The 18,430-nt window shown below is 37.9% G+C and overlaps 1 protein-coding gene across 1 annotated transcript in view; it reads right to left on the bottom strand.

The window, feature by feature from the left end:
* HERC1 (HECT and RLD domain containing E3 ubiquitin protein ligase family member 1) overlaps positions 1–18,430 on the bottom strand; it is a 76,765-nt gene that overhangs the window by 10,636 nt on the left and 47,699 nt on the right. The window contains 22 exon segments of the mRNA XM_005145703.3: positions 471–609; positions 1,184–1,309; positions 1,429–1,494; positions 2,220–2,513; positions 2,829–3,002; positions 3,957–4,058; positions 4,566–4,712; positions 4,959–5,073; positions 5,529–5,728; positions 5,937–6,067; positions 6,921–7,121; positions 7,990–8,117; positions 9,810–9,937; positions 10,496–10,701; positions 11,508–11,721; positions 12,497–12,767; positions 13,776–13,950; positions 14,573–14,773; positions 15,938–15,990; positions 16,479–16,747; positions 17,786–18,006; positions 18,282–18,403. Of these exon segments, the coding sequence (XP_005145760.1) occupies positions 471–609; positions 1,184–1,309; positions 1,429–1,494; positions 2,220–2,513; positions 2,829–3,002; positions 3,957–4,058; positions 4,566–4,712; positions 4,959–5,073; positions 5,529–5,728; positions 5,937–6,067; positions 6,921–7,121; positions 7,990–8,117; positions 9,810–9,937; positions 10,496–10,701; positions 11,508–11,721; positions 12,497–12,767; positions 13,776–13,950; positions 14,573–14,773; positions 15,938–15,990; positions 16,479–16,747; positions 17,786–18,006; positions 18,282–18,403 (3,683 nt within the window).

Genomic DNA, 18,430 nt, shown 5'->3' with positions numbered 1-18,430 from the left:
AAACTGTGCTTCTGGCCTGCCATTAGTTTTAAAATGCAATGCTCCTATCTTGAGAAAACACTTGACCCTTAAGCCTTCTTAGAAGTAAGCAATTTTAACATAGAATCACAGAATTACAGACTGGTTTGGGTTAGAAGGGACCTTAAAGCTCATCCAATCCCAACCTTCTGCCATGGGCAGAGACACCTTCCACTAGATGATGTTGCTCCAAGCCCCTGTGTCCAACCTGGCCTTGAACACTGCCAGGGATGGGGCAGCCACAGCTTCTCTGGGCACCCTGTGCCAGTGTCTCACCATATTGCTACTTAAATCTTTAAAAATTCATATTTGGTTCATTCCTTCAATTTTTTAATTAGACTACAATATTTTATGTGTAAATCTGTAAAACTAGCATCAGTGCAAATAATTACATTAAGTACCCAAATGCTTAGTTGTGTTGTATTGACTCATTTCAAAGCCAGTAATTTTACCTTGCAGTGCTGAAATGACTGTTAACACATGAAGATCATCAGAATTTCCTTGTCCCAGACGCCCATAGCTCCCTTCTCCACAAGCCAACACTGTGCCATTAGCTTGAATGACAAAAGTACAATTCTGACCACAAACAACCTAATTTAGAAAGACAGGAAGTTTTAATGATTTTAAGATGCAACAACATTGCAATAGCTATGTTACAATATTTTTTCTTTTCAGTTATATCAAGATAACAGACTCTTGTCACACCGCAAATAATCTTTATGATAATCCTATTAACAGAAGACTTCACTCACCCCATGTTTAACAGTTTTGTTACCAAACCACACTGTAATAAAAATTACTTCAGTGATATTTGCTCTTAGTTTTGGCAAACATTTCTCCTGAGAAGTAAGAGAAATCAAAATGTACTCCTGCCTGAGATTTAGTTTTGATCTTTCCATCCTGCATGTCAATGTTATTTTGGAAAACAAAATTGGCACATGTATTACATTAGAGCTGTGCAGGTTATTTTCAACTCACACTCATATCAAGCAATTTTGTTTTACCAGATTTCAGTGGCCTCTTGATGTGACTTTATCAAATAATTCAAGACTTCCTCTTTAGTGAAAACACGTTTTGGGGGTACTTTACAGTAAATTCAAACAAAAAACTGAACAGACCAAGAGCAAGATTTTTGAAAACCGTACAAACAACACATGGTGATCACCTGCTGAGCCTGAGAGAATGAAGGTGCTGCTACTGGAATCATGACATTTCTACCAGCTTCTGCTAACTGTCCATGTCTTCCTGCTCCCCAGAGATACACATCACATTTACCTCCCAGATGCCAATCCTATGGCACAACACGAAAGATTGCTTTAGAACAAGAGTACTTTCAATAGCTTATGAAGTTAGAAAAGAAAAAAAAAGGGAGGGGGAGAAGAAAAAAACCCCCACATCAATTATACTAACCTCTGGCCTTGATGTTGCCCAAGACATTATCTGTTCATCCATACCATTGATCCATTTACTGTTATCCTACACAACAAAAGCCAGTTACTGCATTCAGTTCAAGAGATGCACAATTTTTCTGTGATGTAATACGTATTTTCCTTTCTGAGAACAAAACCTGACATTCAAATGAATCTATATGGTACAGCAATAAGAATGAGTGTGTGTGGAGTCAAACGCTTTCTTTTCATCCCTAGGCCAAACGTATTTCCTTACTGCACCTATCTAGCAATGACGCTGTTATCCGTAACTTGCAACCCAAATAAAAAAGGAAACCAAACAAAATTAATGATGAAGTAATCTTTTCCTACTTACTTTCTTTATTTTGGCTTAAAATGTTCTAAGCTTGCGGATAAAGAAAGTCTTAATCCAAAATTTCTACTTTGGTTTACATATTATAACTGTCGTAAAGACACAATCAACACTAGCAAAATAATCTGGTGTAGAAACATGCCAAAATGTTACTCTAAAAATACCATTGTAAAGCTCTACATTTCTTGCTTTTATCACATAGGGAAATTATTGTCACAGTTTTGGGTTGTTTTAGTTTGGCTGTTAACATGCAACTGAGTTGTGCTCATTCCACACACAAAGAGCAACCTTTATAGTATATTCTAACCAGGTCATTAAATAACAAACTCACACTTACTGCTGGTGTTTACATTAAATTAATATAAAACTTTACAGTTCAGAGATCTGTGGCATCCCATATGCTCAATGACATCACCCTGAGACAATACAGCACGCTTTACCATTAGGAGAGTAAGCTCATCCTCTGGAACAGGTTCCAGGTCCGGAACAGTAAAGGATTCTGGGAACTGTGCTCCCTTGGCAAGGGCTTCAGCAGCTTTGATGGTAGTAGAGAAACACTCCAACCAGGCCCATTCTGTGGGGTTCCAGGCTGCAGGATCAGGGAGGCAGCTCTGGTGATGAGGTGGTACTGGGGGGTTGCACAAGAGCTGATCCAGGTGAAGGCCCACAGCAAGTGATGCCAAGCACTGCATGTAAGGACTATGAACAAGCTGGTCTCCACAAACCACATGGGGCTAAAGGTGAGGAGAGTGGGAGACAGATTAAAAGAGCGAAGTTAGAAATACACCTTCTCCAATTCAGAAACAGGAGTGCTTCAAAGCTAGTCCTGGAGAAAAATAGTTCACCCCACACTTCATCAAAGTTTGTCTAAAACTTTAATTATTTCCAAAATAGAAGCAAAGTAGCTTTGAGAATACTGAAAGACATTTTCATATAGAATGTAGGAAAGTCTTCTGGGTTCTCTGTGGTGAAAGACTGAAACTAGTTGAGATTCAAAGAGTGACCATGTGTCAGACAAATTTGTTAATGTTCACATTAGCTCTTCTTACCTTTTCGTAAGCATACTGCTCCTGAAGCATTATTGGCAAACGTTCCAGGAAAGCTCGCATGCAAGGAGCCATATTTAATCCTAGAACTCCTTGCTGTTTCAGTGCAGTCCTACATGTTGCAAGGACGTGATTGGAAGATATCCACTCTGATGTACAGTTCACTACCAACACATCCTGTTTAACAGCAATCACAAGACACACCCAAAATTAAAAATTCATAGAACAGGATTATTCAGCTCCATCAATTTATCACTAATCATCTTAATTTCCATTGGGGACAGAAAACATACAAGCTTTAACATTTTTGTCTCTTGTTGACAAATGAGTGAATAATCCGCTGAGAAATGCTAAGGAGTAGGCATCTCCATTTGCCCTTTCTTCACATTCCCAACAGCAACACTACAATTATTACTCCAAGGAAAAATACAAACATGGTAATGGTGATAAACAGAGTTCATTTCAGTGAACGCTGTAACTTTAGTTTAGGATCTGCCTTGTAATACAACCTGCAGTCTTCAGTCTGAATTCAGAAAACACTTTCTAAGAATCCCAGAATACTTGGAGCCATGTGCAACACGACTCTGGTAACAGGAAGTAACTTGTGGCATGTTAATTTTCATTCATTTATCTTTTGGGATAATCAACTGTTATGGAACTTCTGTTCAGATGCCAGCAGTTTGTGACACAGCAAACACAGAAGTAAATTCTGCTGCTCCTGAAAAATTTCTGAGGCTAAGGCTGCTTTAGATTAAGTTAGATCATTGGAGGATTATTTGCTGGGGGAAAGGAAACATTGCTTCATGCTGCATAAAGGAAAGAAGAAAAACAATGTATCTCTTCTGCCAATTTTTGTTGCCTATTTATGCTTGCTACCATTAAACAGAGAAGCTGATTTAACTGCTGTGCAGCATCCTTTATAACCACCACTCAGATGGATTGCACCCTGTCCCCCCAAATTAAACACGGGATACTGTTAAACAAACCCTGTCTTCCCAGGGTCAGGTGAGAGCTGAAAGCTGAAACAACAAGCCTTAAAAATCCAACAGAGTTAAGAGTTCGAACCCAAAAGGAGGGGGATGGTCAAGACAGACAAATTTGAAAGAACATTAAGACATAGGGTCACCTCACCTTTGATCTGTTAGAGCAAGCAGCTACTCCAACTTCAGGTATCCATACTGCAGTCTGAATAGCTCCAGAACCTATCACAACACTCTGTAATACTGAACCATCCTAAGGAAAGAAATGGTTTGAGTCAGTGTGTATACACAGCTACTTTTCTGTTTAAATGCATACAGCCTTATTCCAAAGGGATTATATTCTCCCAAGCTGTTCAATAACTATTTAAGAACCAAAATGTTTATACTAAAAGCAAAAAATATCTAGCATTATCATATTAAGGAAAAAACATAACTAAGGATTTAGAAGTGCTCAGTAATCCACATTATCTGACTTCTGGAAAAGTTCAAGAGAATATTGTTCCCAACTATGTGGCTAGTTCTGTAAAACCCACCAAACATGTCCAAGCCTACAGAATGAACGAATAGTAGAACTGAATACTAGAAATGAAATACAAAATGCTTCAATGTTAAGTACTGTTTCAATATTTTATAATACTATACCATTATTTCATACAATGCTTTTTCTAATGTTCCTAACATACTGGGGGGAGGGAAGGGAGAAAGCTTTAGATACCCATACTAAGAGAAAGGAATCAGGGAACATCAAAGATGATCTTACCCGTAAAGACCAAATATTCATGAGCCCACCAAGTCCACCAGAGACCAATGCCACTCCATCAGGACTGAATGCAACAGTTCGAACAGGAGTAATATGTCCTCTCAGTTGAAATACACACTTGACTTCTAATGCTTTCATGTAGCCGTCCTGCAAATTATTTTGGAGTTATGGAACACTGAACTATTTACAGAAAACAGAATAGCATCACAGCTTCTATATTGTGTAATAAATACTGATCATCCTTAGGGATGAAGGATAACAAAAAAATGCAACACAGCCTTTTTTTAGCAAATATCCCAGGCAGCATTGCTATTTTGGGTACGTCGCTCACATTCTTCTCCTCCCCCAGTTTTGGAATAAGCAAAGAGAATTTCTTAAATTTACTCCTTTTACCTTGGCACTTGTTTCTTGGTCCCACCATCCTTCTGAGCAAGTTGAGCTGGACTGCAGTGTGATTACAATGTCCTGGGGAACAGTCCAGACACACACCAAACCATTGTGGCATCCTCTAAAAGAAGTCAGGATAAATCATAAATGTATTAGCTGACAAAGCATCAGTGGTGTGATATCAACTTAAAATATCAGTAGACTTCACCACCTTCCTGTTAAACTATATTGTATCAAGTAATATGATCTCCCAATGTATAAATGGGTTTTTAACTATTCTCTCCTCCCGTTCCCCCCACTTTTCAATTTTTACTAACAACATATTCTCAGAAACAATACTTGTATGAAGCAAAAAATATTCAAGCAGGACCACCACACACAGGTCCTGTGGGATGGAGAAAACAGTTGGTAACATGACCATTTGAATTCTGAAGCCTCATGGATCTCATGGCAAGTAGGTTACTGAGTGAATGTTTCTTAAACAAAAAGACGTAACTCTTCTTTATTCTGGCACTAAAGACTGGTAGAAAAGATCTGCAAAAGAGCTAAGGAAACCATGAAAAATAAATTACATACGTAGCTAGTAAAAGCTGCAACTTGGGTCCTTTCCCCGGAAGAGCACACCAGGCAATGCCATTCACAAGGGCTGGATGGGACAGTGAATGCAGGCGTCTCCAGCATCCTCCCATATATCCCCAGAGTTTCACTGTTTCTTCTTTGGCACATGTCAGAAGAATCTTACCAGTTGGATCCCACTTCATACTAACAATCATATCCTATTGGATTTAAAAAAAATTAGAAGTCAGCATGAAGCAACATGGTAAGAACAGAGAAAATTTAACTCTTAGAGCTAATATAATGTTTAATAGGCATGTATTCTTAACCTGTACTTGTTTTTATAAGCAGCTTTGAAGCAGAAAGAAGGGCTTATACAGATCTTTACCTACAGAAATCATCCATTAGTTTTTAAAAGATGAATTCTACCTTATGTGCGTCGACTAAAACGATTCCTCCTTTTTCAAGTGGCTCCTTTGTTCCTATTAGCAGTTTTCCATCTGAATAGCCAACTGCAAATGGTCTGTCTTCACTGAACCAGGCAAGGCATGTGACAGACACTACATAAACACACAACACAAAAATTAAATCAACTAAATTCAACTTCACCCCAGCCAGAGAGGTTTGGCAGTGCAATTCTCTAGAACAGGAGCTGCACATTATCTCCCCCCATCCCCTCCCTGGTTACTTAACATACCTTTGGCCTGAAAATGTTCTTGAATTTGTATGGTAAAGATAAAATTGAGTGCCACAGGAATGGTAAGTGTAGAGGTTATTCTGTAATAGGGTTTTTTTTAATTCTTTTAATGAAAATAATTGCATTTATATTCCTGACATGGTGAAAAGAAATACGCTATGGAAAAGAAAAAAAGGTAGACTGAATCCTATACACATACCTGACATAGGGATACTTCTAAGAAAAGCAACTTGAGCCTTTCTTAGCATGCAGATATTGCCTTACTAGATTCTACCAAAAAATGTGCAATTTTCCTGAAGAAGCAGTATGCTGCTTTATACATGCTACCAAAAATGTGCTACTTGATGTCCCCTAGTACTGGTACTATATAGAAAACCAGCAATAATTCAGTAATTCAGATTACACTGGCTACATGTTATCTGTAGACACAGTAGATGCTGCAGGGAATCTACACTGATTTTATAAAATGGCAAAGAATGTCAAGATTTCACTGAGTTGCTAGAAACTCTTTGTCCCTGCTGCAGGGGAATCAGGGTGTAGATGGAGATCCCACAGACTTTTTACCTCCCACCATCACAAGGGAATGATGCAGGTAAGGAACCGGAAGTCATATCCCATGCACAGTATTAAAAAAAAAGGGGGGGGGGGGGAAGGGGAAGGGCAGGGAAAGGATTCATAATTTGAATTGCTACTTAAATACTGACACAGGCACCTACCATCCTTTCTGTAGCAGTGTTCCAGTTCTAGCCGGTGCATGGCTGAAATATCTACAACTTCAATAAGACCAAGAGATCCATCCATACGACCAATTAATAACAGTTCTGGCGCATCACCTGTCCACGTTGCAGCTGGCCCTTCTTCTGGCCAAGCTAGAGCAGATACCCAGTGAGGCTGAAGATCTAGTAATCCTTTTCCTCCTAGGAGCCCAAAAAGTCTTTTAAAACTACTTCATCTTTGTAAAGAAAACAACAAAACTACTTTCCACGGGAAAACATCAGGAGTTCCTGTTTAGAGCTAGGTAAGTATACTACAAATTCATGGGAGTTACAAGACTATGAAGCAATACGAATCACAAGCTTTTCCTGGACAAGGTTCAGACCCTTCTATCACAATGCAATCTTATAAGTTTGGCTAATTTAGTAATATTTCTTTTACAATTCATGTTCCTCATAAAATATAAGATCACAATCCTTTGAATATTAGAGATTTTACTGAAGTTATTCATTGCCAATTTATGTACATTTCTTCTTGTACCCTTTTGCTTACATAACTGCTTTTTCTCCCTGAGATTCTCCTAGAGTTTATCTTCCTAATGCATTTATTTATAAGTTTTTTCCTCTGAGACACTTTTGTTCAAATACATAGACCAAGCTCACTTATTCTGTCTCATTAGAAGACATTCAAGCTACCTGATCACTTCAGCAGTCCTTCCCTCCATTTTAATTTTTGCGTTCTCCCTGCTGCATGTAGAAAGGCAAATCTTGTAGAGTACAGAAGCCAGTATTTACAGACAAAAACAGCTAAGAGTGATCAGCCCCACACTGAAATATTTCTGATTCAAAAAGGACTCACATGCTGTTCAATTTTCTTGTGAATTAACTTTAAATTACATCCATATGTGGTTAGTGCCCATCTGTAATTAAAACTGTTTACAAGACACTATGAAGGGTGGTAGGCATTTAAATTGGGAGAGCACACACAATTTAATACATAAGTAAATAAGTATTCAGTAACATAGCAGCTTCCCTAGAAATAGTCTGTATAACGTTTTCACAGACAGCATACCATTGACTTGCCAGATGTTCACCATCTTTTCCGTAGCTCCAGCCAGATACTTGCCACTGATGCTCCAACAGACAAGAGATAAACTAAGGTCACTGGGTGACCCCAGACTTTCTTCTGAATCACCTTCTCTGTAATAGGATAAAATAATGCAATTTGAAAAGGCATTTCCTTTAAGCAGACATGAAAACACAGAATTCATTAAATCTCAGTTAAAATATGAAGTTCTCCTGCTATCACTGCGGATTTACATTATAAATGTTTCTGCTCAGAGATCCATATTCTCTTTAAAACCACTTCAAATTACAGAATGACATACTAGTTATTTCCACAGTGAGGAATTTGAAGTTAGAAAAACAATTAGAAATTAGAAAAAACAAACTTCATTAATTTCACCTATTTGTAACTGAAATTTAACAACTTTGGTGAGAGCAAAACTTTCAGGGAAGTCATGAAGTGAAGCAGAACAGCTTGGAAAAAATAAATGGAGGAGGTACACTTTGTGCTCTAGGTTAAAATCCTTCTCCTCTCACAGTGTGGTTACACTTTTGCTAACTGTAACAGGACCACTGGTATGTTTTACTACCCTTAATGTCATGCAGGAGGGGAACAGTTTTCACCAATTTAAGCAGCAGGAAAACGGAGGCTATAATATTGTCAGGATGCATATTGTAAGCCAAAGGCTGTACCACCCCCATATTTCTGAAGACACAGAAGGCATGCTGGGAGCGTTCCTGCTTAAGCAGGAGACATTTAGTTTGTGAGTAAAACAGATAATGGGACATTGTAACTATTATAAACAAAGTTAACTTATTAACATAACACGTGTTATAATATTAACAGGTAGCAATACTATATTAGGGAAGAGTAATCCAAGTTCAATCATGTTCCTCCATATTCTCACAGAAAGAGTAGAGCATTCTACCTAGAACAAGGGATAATGCCTTTTCATCTCTAAGGTCTAAAATCTGATTCTACCTTTAAACAAGAACTGGCACTTTGCCACTGCAATAAAGAATAGAAATAGAATCGTGTTGCATTTGTATTTACAATCATTATTGATACCGTTAGCAATGAAGCCCATGAAAGTATTTAATTCAGAATCTACAGCACACTTTTCTGCCATATGACTAACAGAAAATCTCTGTTAAATGAAAGTGTTGCTCTTATTGCTGTCTTCTTAAGTCAGGTTATATCATTCCATTTATTCCTCTTAAGGCAGCATTTAACAATAGCAAGCAAAAAGAACTAAAACGATCAGTGAGAAATCACCATGAAACCACCTCCTAATTCACTATTGTTTCCTCATTCTCCTGAGTTAAACTCACCTAGGCTGTAATAGAAAATTAGGATTTATTCTGTCCTTTTTCTTTCTTCTTTTTTGGACATAGTTAAAATGATACAAAAGTACTCAGCTCCTGAACCCACAAGTCACAGATTTTTTGACACTGGACCCAAATGACCACACTTGTAGTTGTTATATGTTAGAACTGTCCCTCTGGAACCCACTGAAGGGATAGCCACATTCTTTTTGTATGACAGTCCCTTACAGTTTTTATTTCACCTGTTTTTCTTATATGAATTAACAGTATTTTTAAACAGCTTTAACATGATCTCTTTACAGTAACACTTATCAGCTTGATATTTAAGTTCTGTTTTCAGTTTTTAGTTATTTAACTTACTTTGCATGCCATAAACCCAGAACAGTCCCACAGAAAAAATGTGAGCATGTTAGTGCAGATGCTGCAGGGTTGGTTCTTTGCATTATCTTGCACAATTACAGCTTAAATTAAATACCTGACTATTGTAAAGAATCAACTTACAGCTTGTTGAGCACACATGTCTGCTGCAATGAGTACTGCTTCTTTGTAACATTCCATACTCTTATGGTGCCATCATTTCCACTAGTTGCCAAAAGTCCCTTTTTATTGCACCAAACACATGTCATGACCTACAAATACCAAAGTCATTATGGCAAAATTGTAATTTAAATCTAAAGCTTCGGTATGTTTGTTCACTAATATCAAGCAAACATCAACCAATGGACAGAGCATTAGCTACATTACTGAAATATGTTGTAATAATTAAACAAGATGCATTTTTCTACTTCAACAGCATTGTGTACTGTAATTAGAATACGCTTTATAAGGCATCTATACTTTGTTCAGACCCACACTCCACAGGCCACTGCTGCAGAGAATATTGAACAAAGATGCTCACTACTATGCCAAAAAAATGAATGCAAACTAAAATCTAGTCTAAGAAAAGATTTAGAGTGATTCTGCTGACTTCATGTACTTTCATGTTCCCTTTAATGAAACCTTCAAAGAAGCTAAGCATTTCTCTACATCAGAGGTAAGCAATAACTTCCTTTATCACCAAAAAATTAGTTCTTGTCAGAAATCAGAAATACAGTTAGCACATCTGTAAATTAATAGTATTTGACTTTTTCTGTATTCTGTAAAAGAGACTATTAACATCCATGCAACTGGGGAGAAATGATGCTTACCCTGTTCTGATGAGCCTCTAATTTTATGAAGGAACATTTTCGTAAGTCTCCCCCCATATCAGCAAGGGTTTGGGGAATAGTTTGATTATCTCGATCATGTGCTGCAAGAGTTCTCACCAGCTGCTGTGCAGCCCACTGCCTATGTTGTGAAGATAACCTTGAAGAGAGGCAGCAAGCTGCTAGTGCATTAGCCAGCTCCAGAGGGCCTACAGCAGAAGGATCATAGGAAGGATGGGCATACAAATGGGCAATTAAACCTGCTTAAACAAAACAATGATACGATGCCTAGATGAGTACCAAACAAGTACACAAATGAACACAACATTAGCCATAATTTCCAGAACAAGATAGAGATTAACCAACATCTTACAAGAAGGTTGCAATTGTGTTAACTATGAGAAAAAACACTCTTCTGATATCAAGAGAAAAATAACCCCCTTTAAAATGTCACAACCCCCCTTTAGGAATAGTATTGCTAATAGCCTTAATCCCATCATATGGAAAATGGCTGTTCAAAGAGTAAGGACTTTCTGAACAAGAAAACACCTCCTCTGACAAAGCTGCTGCCACTGCTATGTCCTTCTCTCCCTTTATTATAGCATCAACCTGGTGTTGAGGCACAGCAGTTGCTTTTTGGTTCCCTGACCTCTCATAGCAGAAGCAGCACAACTTCCTGTGGCACAGACAGCACAGTACTTTGGTGGCACTAATCCACTGTTATTCCCCTTTATTTCATTAGGTGGCACAACCGAGGCTGAATGTCTTGGCTATATGGCTTTGAGTACAGACAGGCAGACACACACACACAGAGCAGAAAATGTAATGATGTAATAAAATCATATTTCTAAGTAAAATTTGTTTACTAAACTATAAGATGACTTCGATTAAAACAAGTTTTGTACATTTTTGAGAGCATATTTAGCAATACATTATTTTAGCAAGTCTCTCCTTAAGTATAAATGGGTATTTGAAGATTTAATCATTAACATTCAAAAACAAAGCTGTATCATACCTTTCTTTTCAATTTCTGCTTTATCATAGTTTGGCCTCAGTTTGGCCCCTTTGTCTGCCAACAATGCTACAAGTGCCTGAGTAACCACAAAATTCGGTGATGTGACCAGCTTGTTCTCTTCTGCAATTCCTCTTAAAAAACTTGGCAAAAATTTTCTCTGAATTGGATCATCGACTGTTGTCAAGTTTACACCAGTGGCTGCAGAAATCAAATTCTAAAAACAAATCATTAAAGACAATAAAAATCAGAAAGATCGAGTTTGGAAAACAGTTTTGCTCAAACAAATCATACAGAGTTTTAAAGATTTTCAGGTTTGATTGTTTGCTCTTTACAGAAATTCTCTACTCCCAACCGCTTTTATTTTAACAGGCACAAATCACATACAGTATGCAATCTAAATTCCTGGGGAATACCTGGTCTGAATGGAAGCAACTATTCAGATCCAGGGATTAAAAGATAAGGAAAAAGAAGGTATCATGTAAGCAAGAAAATGAGGCAAGAACTAAGGGGCTTACAAAAGAGTTTATAAAGTTATGCACCTGGTGGTAGGATAAAGAGCAGTAACACAGAATAAAATACATCATCCCATCCCACAATTAATTACTGATATATATGAAATCCTGCTGCATGTCCCCAGCTGTAAGAGTCTCTTTCTAAATATAGGCAATCTGTGTTCCACACAGCTGACTCAATTTAAGAATCAGAAACGTTAACAGAAAAACTGTATCAATACCACAAGCACATGTGTTTGCCTCCACCTGAAAAGAGTGCTCAGCAAAAAAATGTAAAGTTACTTGATTTTTACCAACAGTAAAGCACACCCTTGTGCAAAGTCCTGAACTAGATTTGTGAGGAGATACTCAAACTGAGGGCAGTCTCATCACAGTCAGAAGATTATCAACACAGCACAAATTATCAACATGTACAAGATGGACTGCTTCATCTCATGTATCGATAGTTGAATATTTATCTTGAAATAACAGTCCTACCTGTGTACATAACTGTACCAGCAGTTTTGCAGCACTAGGAGTGTTTGATGCCAAACAGCCTACTGCTGTACTCAGATAGGCAAGACAAGATATAGGCTTGCTTGTTTTGCTGTGTATTCCCCTGGATCGCTCTGCTGAAGTGGCCGCAGTGGCTGGACTCGTGGAGAGGCCTGCTCTGCCTGCTGCAGCCAGGCACATCAAACGAACCAGTGTCCTGATATCTGTTAATCCCAAGGACTCGAGACCAGCTGCCAGGCTACAGCTGGAACCACTGTCAAAAATGAACAAAAATGCTCTTGGTTTTCTTAGCATATTCTAAAAGAAAGTACTGTTTACTTAAAACTATTCCCACACCATTAGTAAACACTGCCTGCTTGACTAGCTGGACAGGGAGGAGAGAGAAATGAAGCTGCAGTCCCTCCCCTCCTTTTCTTTTAAGCTGAAGACAAAAACACATTATAGACTCACCCTAGCAAAAATCTGTGAGTTTACTGGGAATCATTCATGAAGAAACTTACAAGGATAATTCATATTTAGAGTTATGACAATATTCACATGCACACGTTGGATCTCTGCGATGTCTTCATAGTGGCACAGGTATCTTATACTAAGCCAGTTTTTAAATCCTCATATCCCACAGACTCCTGTATTTCATCTTTCCTCTAATGTTTACCTCGAAGTTCTAATACTTAGAATCATAGAATGGTTTGGATTGGAAGGAACCTTAAAGCTCCCCAGCTCCAAACTCCTGCCATGGGCAGCAACACCCTCCACTAGAGCAGGTTGCTCCAAGCCCTGTGCAACCTGGCCTTGAACACTGCCAGGGATGGGGCAGCCACCTTCCAACCTGTGCCAGGGCCCCACCACTCTCACAGGGAACAACTTATTCCTAATATTTTATCTAAATCTCCACTCTGTTGGTTTAAAACCACTTCCCCTTGTCCTATCACTATATTCCCTTGAACAAAATGCCACTTGCTGTGAACAAAGGCAACTTGGAACAAAATTTCACTGAGAAAACACAGTATCTTTATGTTCTGGACAGCTGATAGATACTACTGCAGTTCACTTTCTATATAAGATGTTGACTTTTTTTCCCACAAAGTTTGAAAATAGAGTTCAAAAGAAGAAAATCAACCAAACTTGTTCACTTAATAGTGTATAAGCATAAAAATGAGAATTGCTTTCCCAGATAGCTTAAAACTGCATCCCTATCAAACATAACTTGGTAACTAGTTTCAAAAGGAAAGGTAGAAATGTTGCCAAGGATACCACAAACCTGACAGACAATAGTGAGAGAGCTCGCATAACCATAGTTCTTGCAAGGAGGACTTGGGCAGCAGCTGTCACTCTTCTCAGAGCCATAACACGGTCATGTGGATTTACGAGGGCAGCTGCTTGTTCTCCTAAGGTTATCCTGCCAGAAGAACTTTTTTCTATAGAGCCATGACAACCTTGGAAATAATGATGATTTGTTTAGTGTTTAAAGATAAACAAAACATTATCTTACAGTAATAAGCACAGAAGCAAATTTAGCCTAAGTTTGCAAATAAATCTTCCATTTTTTTAAGTTTCATATATACAGAACTGTAGTGCTAATGACTGAGAGGAAAATACACTCCTGAAATACATTCCATACATCAGTTATTCCTTATTTTCAAAACCAGGTGAGCACAACTTGACAATACTCAAGTTAACATTAATTCACCTGTTTCCCTTTTCCATTAGAGAGGCCTACAAACTTAAATACTGATCCTGCGTTTCAACAGGCTGGTCAGTAAGCTCCATCTTAAATCTATAAATCCATGTTTGGGCTCTGCAAAACATGCTACGGGCATCCACTGTAGGACTACGGTCACAGTTTTATTAGTAAATTGAAGTTTCAAGCCTTCTGGCAGTGTAAATGCCTCACTCTCCTCTCTCTAACTCCCCTGTAATTAAAAGACAATTTAGAACCTGTCCACTTCCTCAGGGCAGGAGGCAAGAAAGACTGTTGAAACATTTCTGCATTGCCCCTGTAAAATCACACCAAAAGGGAGGCATTCGTTCTTTGAATGACACTCATTTCAAAATTACCTATTTGCATCAATGTTTCTTCCATACTGTTGGTGGCTGTCACCATTGCAACTGAAGCACCCAGAGGGTCACTGTCAGGGAACTGTACAGGTTCGGGTACAATACGTCGATCATTTAACCCAAGAGGTCCTGCCAGTAATTCAAACTCCTCTTCTCCTGTTAGCTTTTCATCCTCATCTACATCTAACATATCCCAGTCTTCTAGAATTTGAGAAATATAATTAGACTTGGTTATAAAAGCTGAAATGTTAAATAATTTCAATTAATTAAAAAAACAATAACAAGGTTTAAAATGTAGATTGCAATCTGCAACATACTCATCTTAAAAATTCATCTTCTGACGTTAACAGACACAACATAGTAAATCAGAAAATAATCCCACTCTTGTCCCTATTCATTACATTTGATCTTCTACTGCAGAGAAGTTTCATGGAAGATTCTCTGAAGTGTCAAACTAGTTGGGTTTTTATAAACACAGAAATAAGAGGTCACCACATGCAGCGCCAAGACAACTTGAAAATCTGGAGTATAATGGAAAGCACAGATATACAGCTGTGCTTTAATTTATAACAGGTGCGCATTCCAAAGGACTGAATAGTAAGAACAGATGCTAGAAATTTCTGGACTTCATATTTATCAAAAAAGTATGCACAATTTCTTATTTTGTAATTCTGCACCCAGGCTTTCTCAACCATTTAGACAAGAAATCAACTTGTACTTACAGCTCCTTCCTGCTCTATCTCACTGCCCATACAGTACCTAACACTTTTTACCTGCTGTAAGACGGACTTGCTGCTAAGTTCGGGTGCACTCTTTTAGTCTTAGAACACATAGTAAATCATACAATTGCCATCATACAAGCTACAGAAAGACCCAGAGTCGAAGAATCATCTGGGAAACGTTTTCTACAGTCACTAAAAATATTCTGTTTAAAGTGAAAGGCATCATCAGGATGCTCCCAGTTAGTACAACAGTCAAAAAAGCAGACTAATGGCAGACTTCTGAGATTCTAACTTCTGTTAATTCACTTCTCCCACAAATGCAGCCAAAGAAGTGTATTTGAACACAAGGCTCTGAATGTGCAATTCTGGTATAACATCTACTGACAAGACCTCTTCACCCCGTGTTTGGTATTTGCCATTTCAGCTACTTAAGGTGAAGACATGAGAAAAAATGTCACTGACATTTTCTTTCATTTCAACTAAAAAGGAAAAAAGTTCTAAAATAGTACACTTAATGTGAAGAATATTCTAAATTATACTTTCCTGTACCATTTCATGACAAGTTTATTTGCATGGAAGTACTTTTATAGAAAAATAAGACAAGTATGAAGTACTTAATAACTTCAGCAACTTAGAAACGCACCTTCATAGACACTGTCTTGTTTACCTATTAAATCAGGAGCCTGGCCTTTGTACCTAGAAGAAGAAATAACAAAGAAAATAAATGAATGGCTCTCATTTTACGTATACGCACAATAATTTTCAATTTGGTTTACTATTACTTGACTGTTAGATGAATACATATAGGTGACTTCTGGAAATGGCCAGTAAACAGAGAAACAAATACAAGAGCTTCTGAAAGTGTCAGGGGGGAAGAGAATTTTGCAGTATTAATATGAGAAAGGCCAATACAAGACTGAAAAAGAAAGTTCCCAAAAGTCAGTAAGAGTAGGCAACATCCCAAGTAATAATTCCTTGCTTTTCATGAAAAAATAAAAATATCAAGACAACCTTTTTTGCTAAATATTGAATACAAAGAAGGATTTTAAGCCTCAGTTGAAAAAACCAACTCAGCTGGGAATTTTGACCTCTCCAATCAAATTTTTGGAATGCAATGACAGTAAGTACTTTTAACTTGCTTCCCTTCTTTACACAGAGTAGTCCACTACCTTGTACTAGTATACCTTTCTGAAGTTGATGTTTTGGATTTACTCTTCAGAGCTAAGTATTTCTCTCTGCAGATGCCGCACAGTAAGTAGTAAGGATTCCCACTACCACATTCACCACCAAACCACCCATCCACATAAGAACCATTGCTGCGATAGCCCTGGCGGTTTGCGCTGCGACCACAGCCTGGGTGGTTTCTCTTCATGTGCTGATTGAAGCCAACCACGCTGGATTCACATAGCTCACAAACGACTACTTCTTCTCGGTCTTCAGATTCACAAACATGCTGCATAAGAAGATTTTCACGTGTTATTTGTATGGAATAAATATCTTCACACAGATACAAAACAAGGCAATATTCTTTGGTAGATGTTCCTGTCCCATTTCTCAGGTAATGAGATTTTCCTATTTCATTTCAGATCTGACCCAAAATTCCTGGCAGTATAACTCTGCTAGTTCACATTCTGTGCTGTCTTTAAGTTACCTGTTTCTCCTCAGAACCAGACAGAGACTGGGTGCAACAAAGAAAAACAAAAATCCTTTTTTACCCTTACAATTGGACTTTATATTTACTGAGCAACAAAAAAATATATTTTTGTGTCAATTTCTGAGGTTTTGTCAGAATATAAAGTTAATTCTTCTATAATGTTTCGGTTCTAATACAGTAATATCATGGTAATATCCCAGTGAAACCAGCTCTCCGACCAGTTCTATCTGCCCACTGAAACCTGCTTTCATATCAGAACCAGGTAACAACTAGGAAACAAAACTTGGTCTTGTGTATTGCTTGTCTAATTTGACATGAATAATATAAAGATTAATGAATTGCTGTCATTCTATTTCTTTTCCACCTGAAACATATTTTTAGAGAATGAAATCTCTAAATTAAGAAAAACTGATTTAAGTGCGAATTATGTTGCTGCAGATCAGATATTATTTCAAACGGAACAAACATTTATAACTGTGTTATCTTAAACAGCTAAGCAATCTGGAGCCTCCACTTGATTTCTAAGTGAGATTATCAAAACAACTATACTATTTGTATATTTGCTACACACTACTTGTTCTCATCTTTCAGGGGACAGAAGAGAAATGCTATGTACATGTGAAGTACAAAGCAAGAAATACAATAAAGCGCTATTCTTAATCTAAAATTGAAGCAACAGGATACATGAAGATTTGACACATAGATGGGATTTTAGTAAGATATTTTCAAGCAGGCTATAAGCATATGCATGTTACTTCCAATTTAAAAATACTAACATGCAAAAAGCAGTAAGTTAAAGCAGTAAGTTAAAGCAGCCCCCGCTGCAGTCACACACACCCAGGTAGGCCAATCCAATACCTCTGGGATCCACATTCCCAGAATATCATTATCACTAGCCAGGTCTTGCCCAAACATAGCTTCCATAGCTTCATCGTCAAGGTCAATTTCCAGCTCCTCATCCAAGTTGAAGTCATAAAGTGCTCCTGGATCTTGCTGCAAAGATATCCCTTCTCTTCGACTCTGGTTCCTGTGGGCCTGTACCGAGCGGTATAATCCCGCTCAAGTAACAAAAACAAACACAGAAAAAAGAAAAAACAAAACAAGAAAGCAGTCCTTTTATTTTGCATGTAATAAAGATTACTATTATTTTTTACTTCCTTTTGCTTTGTTTTTAACTCTTCTGCTAAATATAATCTACTTACTACCACATAAAACAAAAACACAAATACACATATATGAAGGAGAGTTTTATGACTTCAATGCTAGGTACCAATCCCCCTCCTCCTCATTTACTGGATCAGCAAGGACCTTGCAAGTCTTGCAGGGTACTTACCAGCCCGTGCTAGCAATGTTCGTGCAGCTAGATCAAATTTGTGTCTTCTTGTTACAGCTGACCGACTCCTAGGAGGAGGTCCACTTGCAGAAGCTGCATTATCCACATGATCCATATCAGGGCTACAAGAATTAGTAATTTACATGTAA

Source organism: Melopsittacus undulatus, chromosome 9, assembly GCF_012275295.1.
Source record: "Melopsittacus undulatus isolate bMelUnd1 chromosome 9, bMelUnd1.mat.Z, whole genome shotgun sequence".
Classification (NCBI taxonomy): Eukaryota; Metazoa; Chordata; class Aves; order Psittaciformes; family Psittaculidae; genus Melopsittacus; species Melopsittacus undulatus.
Note: the sequence above shows the minus strand (reverse complement) of the source record. Positions and strands in the feature narration are given on the sequence as shown.